This window comes from Schistocerca gregaria, chromosome X (genome assembly GCF_023897955.1).
Source record: "Schistocerca gregaria isolate iqSchGreg1 chromosome X, iqSchGreg1.2, whole genome shotgun sequence".
Taxonomy (NCBI): domain Eukaryota; kingdom Metazoa; phylum Arthropoda; class Insecta; order Orthoptera; family Acrididae; genus Schistocerca; species Schistocerca gregaria.
Window position 1 is genome coordinate 205406391 of NC_064931.1, and position 18504 is coordinate 205424894.

Genomic DNA, 18504 nt, shown 5'->3' on the forward strand with positions numbered 1-18504 from the left:
CAACCTTGTGTTAATGCTCTGAAAAGCTTATCATTTGCGTATCACAGCATCTCCTTCCTGTTGGTTAAATTTTGCATCTGTAGCACGTCATCTTCGTGGTGTAGCAATTTTAATGGCCAGTAGTGTATTAAAAAGAATCTATTAAATTTCAGCTAAAAGGTAATTCACACAAATCTAAAGGCTGCAAACTCCAACTAAATACTTAGTGATTACAATTACTAGTAACTTCAAATGGAACAATCACAGAGGTAATTTTATGGGAAGTGAACCAAAGACTGTTTTATTGGCAGACAACTTAGAAGAAGATGCAAGGGACCTGCTAAAGGCCATCGCTACACTTGTCCGTTCTCTGCTGGAGTACTGCCGCTCAATATGGGATCCATATCTGAATGGATTGACAGAGAACATCGAAAAACAATATGCAGGCAGACCCATTCACAAAAATTTCACTCTACAACTTTCTCTTCCGAAAGCAAAAACATTTTGTTAGCACTCCCCTTCAAAGGGAGAAGTTATGTTTATACTAGAATAAAGAGGAATCATAGTTTGCGTATTGGAATAGTAAACTATAAAAAGAATTGAAATTTTAAACATTGTTATTGGTTGAAGTCCAGCAACCGTGCATTAACTTAATTACAGAACGTATGTAGAGCCACCTCGGTTGCACAAATATGCAACTGAGGTGGCTCTACGTGCATTCTGTATTAATATAAGAAGATATGTATGCAGAAGATCTGTATGTGCACCAGTGTCTCTTCTTCCGTGATGCTTCTTAAGAGCAGAACTAAATACAAATACAGTGGAACCTCACATAGTGAACACAATTCATTCCAGAATCTTACTCTTAGTGTGAAAAACTTGTTAGGTGAAACAATTTATCCCATAAAAAAATTAATGCAAAATACAACAATGCATTCCTTGCAGAAGAAGTACTAAAGGTTTTGTCTTATTCGTGTCATTTATACAAAGAAAATTATACATACAATATTATGTGCTTTATATATTAAAAACAAAGATTCCAAGACTTACCAAGCAGGAAAGTGCCGGCAGACAGGCACAATGAATAAAACACACAAGCACACACACAGAATTACTAGCTTTCGCAACCGATGGTTGCTTCTTCAGGAAAGATGGAAGGAGAGGGAAAGACGAAAGGATGTGGGTTTTAAGGGAGAGGGTAAGGAGTCATTCCAATCCCGGGAGTGGAAAGACTCACCTTAGGGGGAAGAAAAGGACAGGTGTACACTCGCGTGGATGGGGTGCGCGCAGATGGGTGGGTGTGTGTGTGTGTGTGTGTGTGTGTGTGTGTGTGTGTGTGTGTGTGTGTGTGTGTGTGTGTGTGTGTGTGTGTGTGTGTACACCTGCCCTTCCCCCCCCCCCCCCCCCCCCCCCCCCCCCCCCCCCCCCCCCCCCCCCCCCCCCCCCCCCCCCCCCCCCCCCCCCCCCAAGGTAAGTCTTTCCGCTCCCGGGATTGGAATGACTCCTTACCCTCTCCCTTAAAACCCACATCCTTTCGTCTTTCCCTCTCCTTCCATCTTTCCTGAAGAAGCAACCATCGGTTGCGAAAGCTAGTAATTCTGTGTGTGTGTTTGTGTGTTTGTTCATTGTGGCTGTCTGCGGCGCTTTCCCGCTTGGTAAGTCTTGGAATCTTTGTTTTTAATATATTTTTCCCATGTGAAAGTTTCTTTCTATTTTATTTATATTATGTGCTTTACTATTCATGATACATAACTAATTCTTTTTATTAGGAAGCTATCTATAGTCATTTATTTATCCTGATGCTTGAACACTTGGTGAAAATGCGACACAGCATTATCATCAAATAAATTTGTACTATGCATAGCCACTGCTTTATTGGAGTGAAGATTTTTCAATGTACAATGCAACCAATTCCCATGCTTTCATCATTTCTCTTATTGTGCCAGAAGATTGCTGCTTTGCTGTTACTGCTGCCGCCACCTCCTCCTCCTGATTAACTGCTCTTCACAACTTCCTGCTGTTAAACACGGTGCAACTCCTTAAGCTCTTTGGTGGTCATTTTTTGGCTGTGATCTTCCACAAGCTCATTGATGTCATGCTCTTGGCTAAAGACACAATCCTATTGACCAGGGGCTCCACAGGTACTGACTCAAATGCCTCAAGAGTCACATCTGACAATGCACTCCAGCCACAGCTGCTTCCATGCAGAAGTGAGAGTTCTCTTGGTAACCCCTTCCCAAGTTTTTTTGATCATCTTCATGCTGGAAAAGATGTTAAAGTGGTATTTTCAAGACACTCAGAGTGAGATTGGTAACTTCAGTCAACTCAAAGCAACGCTTAAAGAGTGTTTTAGTGTAGTGATTCTTAAAGTTACAAATATTATGCTGGTCCATAGGCTGAAGTAATGAGTGGTGTTGGGAGTTAGAAATTGCATCTTGATTAATTGAAATTCTTCAAGGGCGTGGTGTTGGAGACCTGGAGAATGCACAGGATTTTCATAAGCAAGACACGGAGTGGCAGATTCATCTCAAGCAAATATTTTTCACCGAAGGACCAAACACTTCATTGATCCAATAAAAATCATGAGTCAATCGAGCCTTGTTGTTGGACCTCCATATCACGTTGAACCTGCTCTTCTGGACTTTACACTTCTTGAAGACTCTTTGAGTTTCTGAATGGTAAAGAAGCAGCGGTTTAATTTTCAAACCACTGCTTGCACTGGCACAAAATAGCAGTGTGAGACAGTCTCATTGACTTGTGACCTAGCAATTCATTCTCCTCTGCTGTTACAAGGTACACTTTGGTATCTTTTCCAGAATAGACCCATCTTATACATGTTTCAAGAACATTAATTATGTATCAAGTTATATATGAAACATTTTTTTTATATAGCATGATTTCAAAGTATTCCCTCCAAACTTAATACGTCAAATTACCTTCCAGGCTGTTTATTACAGCTTAAAAGTGAAACTGGGCACAAACAAAAAAATACGTACTGCATTGTTTTGACCCCTACTTCTACATCTACATCATACTCCAAAAGCCAGTTAATGGTGTGTGTTTGAGGGTACTATTGGTACTACTATTTGATCCTCCCAACCCTGTTCCACTCACGAACAGTACACAGGAAGAATGATTGTCGATACGAGTCTGTATTGCCTCCAATTTCTCAAAATTTCTCCTCATGTTCATTATGCAATGCAAGATGTATGTAGAGGGAAATAATATGTTGTCTACATCTACATCCATACTCCACAAGCCACTTGACGGTGTGTGGCTGAGTGTACTTAGAGTACCTCTATCGGTTCTCCGTTCTATTCCAGACTCGTATTGTTTGTGGAAAGAAAGAAAAACACACACACACACACACACACACACACACACACACACACACACACACACACACACACACTAACTGCGGCACCTGAAATCACTCTTACTTTGGAAGACTTCTCGCCATTGAGAATGACATGCTGCATTCTGTTATCTGGGAACTCTTCTATCCAATCACAAAACTGGCATGATAGTCCATACACTCTTACTTTGTTCACTGAACGACTGTGGAGAACTGTATCAAATGCCTTGCGGAAGTCAAGAAACACAACATCTACCTGGGAACCCGGGTCTATGGCCCTCTGAGTCTCATGGACGAATAGCGTGAGCCGGGTTTCACACGATCATCTTTTTCATAACCCATGCTGATTCCTACAGAGTAGATTTCTAGTCTCCAGAAAAGTCATTATACTCTAATATAATACATGTTCCAAAATTCTACAACTGATCGACGTTAGAGATGTAGGTCTATAGTTCTGCGCATCTGTTCAATGCCCCTTCTTGAAAACAGGGATGACCTGTGCCCTTTTCCAATCTTTTGAAACGCTACGCTCTTCTAGAGACCTACAGTACACCACTGCAAGAAGAGGGGCAAGTTCTTTCGCGTACTCTGTGTACAATCGAACTGGTATCACATCAGGTCCAGCGGTCTTTCCTCTTGAGCAATTTTGTTACTCTATCCCTCTGTCTATTTCGATATCTACCATTTTGTCATCTGTGCAACAATCTAGAGAAGGAACTACAGTGCAGTCTTCCTCTGTGAATCAGCTTTGGAAAAAGACATTTAGTATTTCGGCCTTTAGTTTGTCATCCTCTATTTCAGTACCATTACTGTCACAGAGTGTCTGGACATTTTGTTTTGATCCACCTACCGCTTTGACGTAAGACCAAAATTTCTTAGGATTTTCTGCCAAGTCAGTACATAGAAATTTACTTTCGAATTCATTGAACACCTCTCACATGGCCATCCTCACATTACATTTCACTTAGTGTAATTTTTGTTTGTCTGCAAGGCGTTGGCTACGTTTATGTTTGCTGTGAAGTTCCCTTTGCTTCTGCAGCAGTTTTCTAACTTGATTGTTGTACCACGGTGGCTCTTTCCCATCTCTTACGATCCTGCTTGGCACATACTCATCTAACGCATATTGTACAATGGTTTTCAACTTTGTCCACTGATCCTCAACACTATTTGTACTTGAGACAAACCTTTAGTGTTGAGCCATCAGGTACTCTGAAATCTGCTTTTTGTCACTTTTGCTAAACAGAAAAATCTTCCTACCTTTTTTAATATTTCTATTTACGGCTGAAATCATCTATGAAGTAACTGCTTTATGATCGTTGATTCCCTGTTCTGCGTTAACTTTTTCAAATAATTGGGGTCTGTTTGTCGCCAGAAGGTCTAATATGTTATCGCCACGAGTCTGTTCTCTGTTTAACTGCTCAAGGTAGTCTTCATATTATGCACTTAAAAAAATTTCACTGGACTCTTTGTCCCCATTATAAACGTTTGAGTCTCCCAGTCTATATCTGGCAAATTAAAATCTCCACCCAGAACTATAACATGGTCAGGAAATCTATTCTAAATATTTTCCAAATTATCCTTCAGGTGCTCAGCCACAACAGCTGCTGAGCCAGGGGGCCTCATGTTTGCTCCTTCTTTAACCACGACCTTCACCCAAATTATTTCACATTTCGGATCTCTGTCAATTTCCTTCGATACTATTGCACTTTTTGTCGCTATAAACATGCCTCCCCCTTCACTGTCCAGACTGTCTCTGCAGTATACATTCCAATCTGAGTTTAGAATTTCATTCCTGTTTACATTTAGTTTCAGCCAACTTTCCGTCCCTAGCACTATGTGGGCATTGTGAATGTTTATTAATCAGAGCAGTTCTGAAAACTTTATATAGACGCTCCTGCAGTTTACTATTACCACATTAATAGTGTTATTCCCTGTTGCATTTTGCCTACTACTACCTGGAGGCTTATTGTCGAGCCTAGGGAGGGAATTCTCTAACCTAAAAAACCCACATGTCCACTCCACACATACTCCGCTACCCTTGTAGCCGCTTCCTGCGTGCAGTGCACGCCTGACTGTATTCAGTGGACCCTACATTTCTCGACCCGACAGCAGAAGTCGAGAAATTTTCATCCCAGATCTCCACAGAATCGTCTGAGCCTCTGGTTAAGCCTTCCACTCGGCTCCAAACCGGAGGATTGCGATCGGTTCTGGGAACAATACTACAAATTGTTAGCTCTGATTCCACCCCACGAGTGAGGCTTTCCACCTTCACCAATTCCGCCAACCACCTGTATGAACTGAGGATGACCTCTGAACCCAGACGGCACGAGTCATTGGTGCCGACATGAGCAACAATTTGTAGTCGGGTGCACCCAGTGCTCTCTATCACCACCAGCAGGGCCTCCTCTGCATCTCTGATGATACACCCCTGCCCCCCCCCCCCTCCCCCCAGTAAGCAGATAGAGTGAACACTGGCCTTCTTCCCCGACCTTTCCACTATTTCCCTAAGGGGCTCCATCACCCACCTAACAGTGGATCTCCCCCCGTGTGCCTGCTCGGACCTTGCTGAAGGATCGGCCGCATGTCCACTCACAGGCAGAGCATGTGATGCCACATGGCCATCCTCCACATTAACCCTCCAAACACTTCCTGGAAAGTGCAGACCCCTTCGGACCGGAGCATTCTTGCCGAATTTTCCTAATTGCAGGATCCCAAGCTGTACTGAGATGGTAATCACTGTCTAGATTAATTAAATTTTATCACCGAGTCCCAAAATCCACTGGCGCTGCACAACTACTTCGTTTCTTCAAATTCGAAGGTATGCTTTTCGTTGATGCTGTGTTCCCCTTGAGATCCTGCAATTAGGAAAATTCAGCAAGAACGCTCCGGTCTGAAGGGGACTGTGGCCAGCACTGATATGAACAGACACCGGGAATCCACGCCCACACGCGCACAACCCCCCCTCCCCCAAACACTGGTGGTGCCAAGCACGATTCCGCAGCATGTGATTGGTCAGAGGTCGGAATCTGATAGCGGTCCAGTGGCTAAAAAGGAACACGACAGCAGACAGCATCCCGACACTTTGCCTGAAGATGAAGGATACGCAATCCATTGAAATGTTGCGACTAGAAGATGATGCCACTCGGCCGATAACCCGTAAAGATTTCATAGCCCATTAGGGTTTTGGTTGGTTGGTTGGTTTGTGGGATTAAAGGGACCAGACTACTACGGGCATCGGTCCCTTGTTCCATAAAAACTAAAACCACCCGAAGAGAATAAAAAACCAACAACAGGAAAGACAGCAGACTAAACAGGACATGAAATACTCTGACAGAGACCAGACAAAAATTAAAACACACAGTGTGACGGTGGTTGGCCGACCGTAGAGAAAAAGAGGAAAGCCAACCACCAAGAACACTTTAAAAACTCAGTTTAAAATCAGAGGCTAAAAGCCAGAATCAACACTTAAAAACACTCAGATTAAAGGATAAAAACCCCATAAACCAAGTCCACCATGGCAGAGTCATCTGATAAAAGAGCAGAGAGCGTGTCAGGCATTGCAAAAGTCTGCCTGAGCACGGTTAAAAGGGCGCACTCCAACAGAATATGGACCACCGTCAAGGACGCCCCACAACGACAAAGAGGGGGATCCTCACGCCACAGTAAATAACTGTGTGAGAGTCGGGTGTGGCCAATTCGGAGCCGACGAAGCACGACTGAGTCCCTGCGGTTGGCTCGAATGGATGACCGCCACACAGTTGTCGTGTCCTTGACGGCACGGAGTTTGTTAGGGGTGGTCAGACCGCGCCATTCAGCATCCCAAAACGAGAGAACTTTGCGGTGTAAGACTGCCCGCAAATCAACCGCCAGGAGGCCAATCTCCAGAGATGGCGCAGTGGTGGCCTCTTTCGCCAGGTGATCAACAGTTTCATTGCCGGGTATACCAACATGGCCTGGGGTCCAAACAAAGACCACAGACCTGCCGCTACGGGCGAGAGTATGCAGGGACTCCTGGATAGCCATCACCAGACGAGAACGAGGGAAACACTGGTCGAGAGCTCGTAAACCGCTCAGGGAATCGCTACAGATAACGAAGGACTCACCTGAGCAGGAACGGATATACTCTAGGGCATGAAAGATGGCAACCAGCTCAGCAGTGTAAACACTGCCGCCAGAATGGTCCCCTAGAGTTAGTGCATAACCGACTAGACGAGCAACCATCAAACTGTCAGTGTACACAACACCAGAGCCCTGATTCGTGGCCAGGATGGAATAAAAGCATCGTCGGAAGGCCTCCGGAGGGACTGAGTCCTTCGGGCCAAAGGCAAGGGCGAGGCACACACCACGGGGGTGTACACAGAGGGGCCCGGAAAGGAGGTGGAAAAGGGAAACACCCAAGCCAGGAAAGAAGCTGTTTGACACGTACGGCGATCGGACAACCCAACCGGGGCCGACATTATGGCAGATGAACGACTGACTGCGGGAAGAGGACACGATAATTTGAATGCCCGGGCAAGCTAAAAACATGGGCAGCATAAGCAGCCAGTAATTGTTGGCGTCATAAACGCAGTGGAGGGACACCTGCCTCCACAAGTATGCTGTCCACAGGGCTGGTTCGGAAAGCACCAGTGGCAAGGTGTATCCCGCTGTGGAGGATTGGGTCCAGCACCCGCAACGCAGATGGGGATGCTGAGCCATAAGCCAGACTCCCGTAGTCCAGACGGGACTGGATTAACGCCTGGTAAAGCCGTACGAGAGTTGATCGCTCAGCACCCCACCTGGTGTGGCTCAGGCATCGCATAGCATTTAGATGCCGCCAACACGCCTGTTTAAGCTGCCGAATATGAGGCAGCCAAGTCAACCTGGCATCAAAAACCATCCCCAAAAACCTATGTGACTCCACCACTTTAAGAAGCTCACCGTCAAGATAAAGCCGCGGCTCCGGGTGAACAGTGCGTCGCAGGCAGAAATGCATAACGCAGGTCTTGGCTGCGGAAAACTGAAAACCATGCGCTACAGCCCAAGACTGCATCTTGCGGATTGCACCCTGTAGCTGACGTTCAGCAGCTGCAATGCCAATAGAGCTGTAGTAAAGGCAGAAGTCGTCAGCATACAGGGAAGCGGAGACAGTATTTCCCACGGCCGCAGCGAGCCCGTTAATAGCTATTAAAAACAGACACACACTGAGAACAGAACCCTGTGGCACACCGTTCTCCTGGACTTGGGAGGAACTATATGAGGCCGTGAAGTGCAAGCGGAAGGTACGATACGACAGAAAATTGGGGTTATAGATCGGCAGAGGGCCCCGAAGACCCCATCCATGAAGCGTAGAAAGGATGTGATGACGCCATGTCGTATCATACGCCTTCCGCATGTCGAAAAAGACAGCAACCGGATGCTGACGGCGGGCAAAGGCAGTACGGATGGCCAACTCCAGGCTCACCAGATTGTCGGCGGCGGAGCGGCCTTTACGGAACCCACCCCGAGAGGGAGCCAGGGGGCCTCAAGACTCCAGTACCCAATTCAAGCGCCAGTTCACCATCTGTTCAAGCAACTTGCAAAGAATGTTGGTGAGGCTAATGGGACGGTAGCTGTCCACCTCCAAAGGGTTCTTCCCTGGTTTCAGAATGGGGACAACAAGACTTTCCCGCCATTGCGACGGAAACTCACTCTCCGCTCTGCCAAGCGGTTTGCAATGACGTCGGAGTCAGTACAAACTGCTCCATTCAGCGAGAGCGCAGGGACACTGACAGGGGTCCGATAGCCATAGAGGCGGCGAATCTTGGCCCAGACCTGCGATGGAGTGACGTGGAGGCCAATGGTGGACACATACCACTCCCAGCACTCCTGTTTGTGTTGGCAGATAATGCAGCGGGCTCACGCACGAAGCAGTTTGAAGGCGATAAGGTGGTCGATTGAGGGATGTCGCTTGTGACGCTGGAGCGCCTGCCGGCGAGCCTTAATCGCTTCAGCGATCTCAGGCGACCACCAAGGCACAGTCCGCCGCCGAAGGGACCCAGAAGAACGGGCAATGGCAGATTCGGCGGCAGTAACGATGCCGGTGGTAACCGATTGAACCACTGCATCAATGGCATTGTTATAGAGAGGCTCAATAGCGACAGTGGAGGAGAACAAGTCCCAGTCAGCCTGATTCATAGCCCATCTGCTAGGGCGCCCAGAAGACTGACGCTGTGGCAGTGACAGAAAGTGGTCACTATCACACAGGTCGTCATACACTCTCCATTGGACAGATGGTAAGACGCTAGGGCTACAGATGGAAAGGTCAATGGCAGAGTATGTGCCATGCGCCACACTGAAGTGTGTGAAGGCACCATCATTTAAGATCGAGAGATCGAGCTGCGCCAATAAATGCTCAACGATGGCGCCTCGACCTGCTGCCACTGACCCACCCCACACAAAGTTATGCACGTTAAAGTTGCCCAGTAACAGGAAAGGTAGAGGCAATTGAGCTATCAGAGCAGCCAGGACATGCTGCGTGACATCACCATCCGGTGGAAGAAAAAGACTGCAGACGGTAACAGCCTGTGGCGTCCACACCCGAAGAGCGACAGCCTCTAAAGGTATTTGGAGAGGTACAGACTCGCTGTGAAGAGAGTTCAGGACATATATGCAGACGCCACCAGACACCCTTTCATAAGCTGCCCGGTTCTTATAATAACCCCGATAGCCACGGAGGGCGGGGGTTCGCATTGCCGGAAACCAAGTTTCCTGCAGAGCAATGCAGAGAAAGGGTGAAGGCTGATAAGTTGGCGGAGATCAGCTAGATGGTGGAAGAAACCGCTGCAGTTCCACTGGAGGATGGTGTTGTCCATGGCTGACAAAGGCTTGACGGGACTGGGAAGGGAGATTACGCCGCTGTGTCACCTGCTGCCTCCGATTTAGCACCTGTGATAGTGCTTTCCATGGCGTCTGATGGACCGGCGAGATCGAGGTCCTCAGCGCACGCCAGAATCTCCACCGCATCCTCAGATGCAGAGCTGGAAGGTTGCGGTGGGATGGCTGCCACTGCGAGTTCCTTGGGCTGAGAGCTCTTCTTGGGTTTCTCACGCCGTTCCTTGGGTCGCACCAGCTGGGAGGGCTTCACCGATTCAGTCTCCGGGACGTATGAGGATCGTGAAGCCCTACGACCAGCCGATTGCGGGCACTTACGCCATTGTCGGTCGTCAGGCTTCTCGCTGGCGGAAACCTGGGAAGGGAGGGACCCAAGGGACCCCTTGCGAGCGTGAAAAGCAGAAGAAGTTGGACACGTCTCCGGATTAGAAGTGGGGACAAACATCCCCGATGGGTGGGATGGTGTTGCTCCTGAAGTAGGTGGCGCAGGAGCAACCCGGTGGGTAGAGCCCCCCACTGGCGAGGGGGCAGGAGGAGGTTTACTACTCGTCGATCCGGCCACAATTGGAAAAACAGACGGGGCTAGCACAGGTGTTGTAGCAGCAGCGTAGGAAGATGTCATTCTCACAGGATGGAGTCGGTCGTATTTCCTCTTGGCCTCAGTGTAGGTTAGTCGGTCCAGGGTCTTGTATTCCATGATTTTACGATCTTTCTGGAAAATTCGGCAGCCTGGCGAGCAAGGTGAATGGTGCTCCCCACAGTTGACACAGATGGGAGGCGGGGCACATGGAGTATTGGGATGTGATGGGCGTCCGCAATCTCGACATGTGAGGCTGGAAGTGCAGCGAGAAGACATATGGCCGAACTTCCAGCACTTAAAGCACCGCATCGGGGGAGGGATATAGGGCTTAACGTTACATCGGTAGACCATCACCTTGACTTTTTCCGGTAATGTATCCCCTTCGAAGGCCAAGATGAAGGCACCGGTAGCAATCTGATTTTCCTTCGGACCCCGATGAACGCGCCAGACGAAATGTACACCTCGGCGCTCTAAATTGGCGCGCAGCTCTTCATCAGACTGCAAAAGAAGATCCCTATGGTAAATAACTCCCTGGACCATATTTAAACTCTTATGGGGTGTGATCGTAACGGCAACATCCCCCAACTTGTCACAAGCGAGTAACCGTCGTGACTGGGCAGAGGATGCCGTTTGTATCAGGACTGACCCAGAGCGCATTTTTGACAAGCCCTCCACCTCCCCAAACTTGTCCTCTAAATGCTCGACGAAGAACTGAGGCTTTGTGGAGAGAAAAAGACTCCCCATCAACCCTCGTACAAACTAAGAAGCGGGGCGAATAACTGCTACTGCCATCCTGAGACTTACGTTCCTCCCACGGTGTGGCCAGGGAGGGGAACGTTTTCGGATCGTACTTCTGAGCGTCAAACTGAGCCCAAGAACGCTTAGAGACTGCTGGCGGCTGGCCACCAGTGAGAGACGATGTACCAGGCTTCATTGCGGGTCATCCGCCCTGATGCCACCTACTCCGACCAAGGCCCTCCCCACGGGCGCCACCCAGCCACGGCAAGAGCCACCTGGCAGGATGGCCGTTGCCGGGAGTCCCGATACCCCAGGAGGATAGGCATCTACTCCTTGGCACACGTGGGGAGTTAACGGCGCAGGCATCAGTAGAGCGATCCCTGTGTTGTCAGGGGGCTACAACCAACAGGGTACATGGCGGCCCCACCACAACGGACTGGCTACCGTGCTGGATGTTAGGTAACATGTGGTCCATGGTCGCCGTCGGTGCAGAAAGAGGCACTGCACAGTGCAAGGTGTTATCTGCAAGCAGAAAGACAGTCATGCCCAAGAGATGGATAGAGGACAGGACTGCAATTCAACGGTGTATAAGCTGGCGAAAGGTCTGGTCGCAAGATTGACACAATGCACCAAGTAAGGCGCCCTTCCCCAATCGGCGCGCTCTTCGGAAAATTTTGAGAGATGGAGGTCAAACCCAACAGGGGACCATCATATAAGGCCGAATAGTTCGAGACTCCTTTTAGTCGCCTCTTACGACAGGCAGGAATACCGCGGGCCTATTCTAACCCCCGAACCTGCAGGGGGACCTTAGGGTTTTTACTCAGATCGGTTGACAAAGTTTTACTCTGAAAGCCATTGGACGCTTCTCTCGTTGCTCTCTTTATGCTCATTTTCATGTAGTTCAGCTAGGGTTTTACTTCTCTTGAATCTCAGGTGAAGTTCTCTGTTTATGTAACAGTTATTTAGCATGGCTATTGTACTATGGTGGGTCTTTCCCAACCCGTAAGACCTCCCTCAGAACATACTTGTTTATCGCATATCACACGATTCGTTTGAATTTTTTCTATTTCTTTTCCACATCTTCACTGCCATCACTGAATATTTGATGCTGACTGCTCAGATGTTGTGAAATTTGTATCCTGTCACTCTTTCTAAGCAATATCATCTCCTTACTGTTTTTAACATTCTTTGTAAAACTGGTTGTCACAGATACTATCACAGTCTTATGATCACTGATACCTTCCTCTATGTGTTAACTGATTTCATAAGTTCAGGTCTAAAAGATGTACCCTCATGAGCTAGTTCTCTGTCTGCTCAAAGTAATTTTCAGACCATACATCCAGAACAATGTCACATGTATCCGTCTCTGGCACCAGTTTTGATATGACACTCCAAATCTACACCTGGCAAGTTGAAGACACCCCTAGTAAAATGGCATGATCTGGAAAATTACTAACGATATTCAGCAAGCTCTGTCTGAACCGCTCTACCACTACAGCTAATGACCCAGACAGTCTATACAAGCATCTGATTACCACTTTTCACTGATCTTTGATACTTAACTTCACCGAGATTACTTCATCTACATTTATACTCCACAAGCCACCCAACGGTGCTTGACGGAGGGCACTTTACATGCCACTGTCTTTACCTCCCTTTCCTGTTTCAGTCACATATGGTTCGCAGGAAGAACGACTGCTGGAAATGGTCGACTTTAGTTTAAGGGGAGAATTTTATGAAATTTAGATTCACATCTCATGATATCAGGTGTACTGCCGATGCCTGGACAGTGTCTGGTGTTCCCCACAACGTCTGTGCCTACGGCAGCCATTTGTGGCCGTCTGCAGTTCTGTAATATGTCTGCTCCTAGGATGCGTAGTGCCTGAGGTTTCGCGTGTTTGATGTTCTCTCTTTTGTCGTTTTCGATGAGCATTACAGTTGTCTCCCGATTAGACAGTTGCCATCTTGTGCTCCATAAGAGATTAAATCCTGTTAATTAAGCCCCTGGTTGTTTGAGATTAGTTACTGGAGAAGGGAACTTTTTTTCATTGTTTATTTGGTAATTCTAAAGCCAGATTCCACACCATACTGAGCTGATGTCCTGCTTCCCAAATGGTCAAATAAGAGAGAACATGATCAAGAAGGATATTAATTCAGAAGGGCATGGAATCTGGATTTAGAATCACTAAAACAAAACAACGGAAAGAGGTTCCCTTCTACAGTAACAGATTCAGACAACCAGGGGCGTAATTAACAGTATGAGGTCTCTTATGGAGCACCTGGCAGAAACTAACTCCTCGGAAGACAACTGTAGTGATCACAAACAAGAGAGGGAACATCAACTACCCAAAACCTCAAGCACCACACACCCTACGAGCAGCCACAGTACAGAATTCTAAATGGCAGCCACCACCACAGGATATTTCTGTGGCGTGCACAAACAGAATATGCAATTCTCACAGCAGCCTGATTCAGCAGGGAGTGCATCTTGTAGGAGTATAATGAACCCACAAGACCAGGAGCATGACAGGGGCACGACAGAAAGCTGGAGTGGTTGTCAACAGCATAAGAAATGTCAAAAGCACATTGATAGTGTTGGGAATGTGCCTGGTGGGCATGTACCTAGTATGGAATGCCTTGGCAAGGCTGGCACTGGGGAAAACAGCGGAAACGGGCACAGACGGAAGATGGACTAGATATAAATAACACCATAAATGGCCACAGCGGGTATGGATGGCATAGGGAACCCAAACACTGCCAAGGTATAAATATGGGACACAGTCAGCTTGCTGATCAGTTGCAGGAAACACCTAATCAAGATGCCGAAATACGTCGTCACAATATTGTGTTGGGAAGACGCAGGCCACCAGCAGTACACCAGATTCCACGAGATGACACCAAATCACCATGAAAGTATACGAAAATTACAGAGTTTAGATTATCTACAAAGGAGACAATATACAGAATACTAGTGCGACCCATTCCTAAGTACTGCTTGAGTGTTTAGGATCCCCACCAGGTCAGACTAAAAGAAGACCTTGAGTTTACTCAGAAGCACACTGTTAGATTTATTGCAGGTAGATCCAATCAACATGTGTAAGTGCTATGAAAACAGCTCATAGGAGGCATACAGACAGTCTGTTCCCTTGCTCCATTTGCAAGTGGAAGAGGAAAGGAAAAGACTACTAGTGGTACCTGTTACCCTCCACCCATACACCATAAGGTGGCTACTAGAGTATTATGTAGATTTAGAAGAAATGTAGAGCATTCCGAAGTCTAGATTAGGTCGGAAGTTGACTGTTCGGTTGTGATTTGCAGTGGATAACAAATGTATCACAACAAAAATATTTTAGTTAAACAAAGTTTGTGGTTAGACTGATTCACTTTCGTTAGTGTGACATTTCATACACTCAGTGGTCTCGAAAATGACAGACAAATTAATAAGTCTATCAAACAACTATCTGAAGAAAGAAGCTTATTCACATCCATTAAAATACTCATATTAGAGACAGCACATTAATATTCAAATGAGTGATATCAGACGAAGAAAGAAAGAGAATATCTGAAAGAAAGAGAATATCTGAAAGAAAGAGAATATCTGAAAGAAAGAGAATATCTGAAAGAATGAATAAATATTGGTCAGACAAGTGCAAAAACCCCTTTATGTAAATAACCAGTCTCCTAATTCAATAGAAAGTCTTTGTATAAACCTTTTGCTAATTAAAGTGAGGTGTCCAATGAAGGCAAAAAATATATAAATAAATGTACTCAAATGTTAATATTCCAGAATAACGAACTTTCAAATAAACACAGGAAACATACAGATTTATTCTTACCCATGTGCGATGAGACAGCTCCAACAGAATTAACCGCAACATAGGATGCGGAGAAAAAGGCATCTTGAGTGATAGATTTCACATACAGTGGAGGAGCACCACTTGCAGAAGCAAATCCTAACTCTGCTGCACTTGCATTGAAGAGACTCCGTACACCCAACTGTTTCATAAATGGTGTCAAATCAAGTCCACTTGATAGAGCTGTAAACTGAGGAAGTGAAACTTCCGTCTCAGCGTATGTGAGCCAGTGTGGCAGCTGCTGGAATGACACCCCTGGGAGTTTCACAAGAAGCTCATCTATATGATCAGGAGCATCCGGCAGAAGTATGAGAAGATTAAACGTTCCCACCTGTAGGCAAATCAAAATAATTTCTAATATAGACTTTATCTCATAAAAATCCTTACGTATTCTAAAAAATCAACAAAATTAAGGCACATAGCACATTTCAATGCTACCAAATGTAATTACATGCCTATTATCAGACCTTCCATGTTTTGTAATCATCAAATTTACACAATACAAAAGCAAGAGCAGCTTAAATAAAACAAACATATGAATTAAACACAACAACCCCCCTCAAATGTCACCACGCCAAAGTATGTAATACAGTTTTCTGCAAGCCCTAGTGGTAATCTAACAGTATGAGCCTGGTGAAGTAACTTTCATAACTACAAAAACAACATTGTTAAGAGGCAATCTGACAGTTGGAGTCAACCATGAACTAACAATAAAATTCGAAAATGAGGGCACAAACAGCTGTCTATCAATGCTGGTTTTGTCATTTGTACAGTATCATGTGAAGGGAATGTCCCATACGCTATATTTACAATATATTAAATCAAATATCGTCCAAATAGAATAAATAAAAATAAGTTATTTCTTTAAATCACAGTTGTGATGACAGACTGATCTGTGCTGTAGCCCAAGATCAATGTTAAGGCCCTTGTGAACAAACTTGTTTGTCAAATTTGCTCTTACCTAGCCATGGATTTATGGAACAAGCCTGTACATTTACCAAAAAAGTTCGACCCTTTAACCTCACTTTTTGGAACAGACACTGTTATACTGTATTTTGCCACTAGTGGGGCTGGCTACAAATGCAGATGCAGCATTTCTAACACTGACTCTGGCATTTTGTCAGAATAAGAAGAAGAATCAGCAAATGGAAAGTGAAACTTGTTTAGAGTTGGGTCATTCCATGCCAAGTGGTTTAGAGGTTCCTTTATGGATTTTGGTGAAATTTTGTATAAACAACTGCACATACTTCCAATGAACATTGGTACTTATTCATGATCATTAGTTAAACACTTCCGGAGATACAGTGATTGGTTTCACGCCATAGTGCAGCTATCAATAGTGCACGTGATAATTTTCAGTAACTTTGAGATATAACATCTCCGATAATATTTTCTTGAAAGAAACAAAACTAGGTTATCTTGCATAACTTTTTCAGTTCTTGTAAACAAAATAATAAAGAATTCCTGACCTATCTGAATATGGACAATTTCAAGCAAAGTCAGCTGAAAAACAGATATTTAAAAAAAAGAAAGGGGGAAAAAAAAGGGAAGTTAGATTTTTGTATCTCCAGAAGTAATTGCAGGAAAAAACCTGAAACTCGACACGTCATAATTTATCAACCCAAGGTCTTAGAATTTACAATTTCATTCTCTTACTGCTTTCCAATAGTTAACAAATTGAGGGCAAAGTTCATTTTTCAAATACTGTCACACTCTATAGTTGTTTAGTACTCTCTGGGCAAATTAATATCAAAATCATGAGTAGGAAGTGAGAAAGTCTGAATAATATGATATATTTCAGTCTGCCCTTCTATTATAACTACAGAATCAAACTGGTTATAAACTTCATGATTTAACTGTTTAGTATCAGGACAGTAGAGATCATGGTAGCAAAACTGTTTCGTAACAGCTGCAGCACAGATTATACAAATGGTCTGCAGGTTTAACACCACTGTCACATTGTGTAGATTTTAGTGAAGTTTACAGAATTCCTCCTCACACTTTTTGGAATGGACTCGTGTTACAGAGAATTATCAGCATGTCTTTATTGTGCAATTCTATTCATGTGCTAGTTTAATTCTGGTTTAAGATACAGTATACCTTGTATTAGTATAGTTTGCAGTCAATGTAGAACATTAGTCTACATATGAAAAATTTTATAAATATGTTGGTACGGTCCATGACGACTTAACAACTGCTGGCTTCTTTCAAAGTGAGAAAACCAGTACCTATATCACCACAGGGGCCACACCCGACAGCTGGCAACAGCAGCCATGGGTGAGTTTCTTTATCACAGGTTCCCAAGCTGTTATGCAGTTTCTATAAGAGGCCAAAGCTAGGAGCAGTCTCTTACAATCCTAAGCTTATGTCTACATGAAGCTACTTGAATTTTTTACGGATTTCATTAATTTGCTGCAGCATGCCATGAGGAAAAGTATACAACTATACTTCCAGCCAGATGATGTCACTGATTGTTTTGTTAGGAAAGAAATTCTGCAAAAAACAAAAATTGACACTTTTAGAGTGTGATTACCTCAACAAAAGTGAGAAAACTATTGTTTTTATTGGACTCCTCATTCCATTTCATTTTTATAAATATGATTTTGTAGGGCCAGATGCTAAAAAAAACTATTTACTAGTAGTTTTTCTGACTCCAGCTTATTTCCTAATCATCAAGACTTTTTATATTATCTTCCTCCAAGAGTATTAAACAATTGTGGAACTTCATAACAGGTATCATATTTAATCTGAGTAGCAGCGGAATACAGGCCTATTTTCCAATGCACATTCACTTTGTCATTCTTTTATAGAGCCTCATATGCTCGCATTGCAAAACCAAATATACATTTTGGTCTTTCTAATGACTCCAGTTTAAAAACAGTTTGAAGAAGCCTTTTTTTTTTTACAAATGTGGGCCAAAAATAGCTAGTTTGGGCATTTTCAGAAAGATGTAAAATCTGCTCTCAATTTGTATATTACTGGAAAGCAGTAGAAGAATGAAAATTTATATTCTAAGACCCTGTATTGGCAAGTTATTACACGCAAAGTTTCTGGTGTATCGTGCAATTACTTCTGGAGATACAAAAAGAGTAATCATTACATTTCTTCGAGCGTCTATTTTTTGGCCAACTTTGCTTCAAATGATC

The 18504-nt window shown here is 44.8% G+C and overlaps 1 protein-coding gene across 2 annotated transcripts in view; it reads right to left on the bottom strand.

Annotated features, from left to right (window-relative positions):
* LOC126299187 (intracellular coagulation inhibitor 3-like) overlaps window positions 1-18504 on the bottom strand; it is a 165578-nt gene that overhangs the window by 3922 nt on the left and 143152 nt on the right. For both annotated transcript variants that reach the window (XM_049990963.1, XM_049990964.1), the window contains exon 6: window positions 15341-15689. In XM_049990963.1, coding sequence (XP_049846920.1) covers window positions 15341-15689 — 349 coding nt within the window. The remainder of the gene's footprint in view (window positions 1-15340; window positions 15690-18504) is intronic.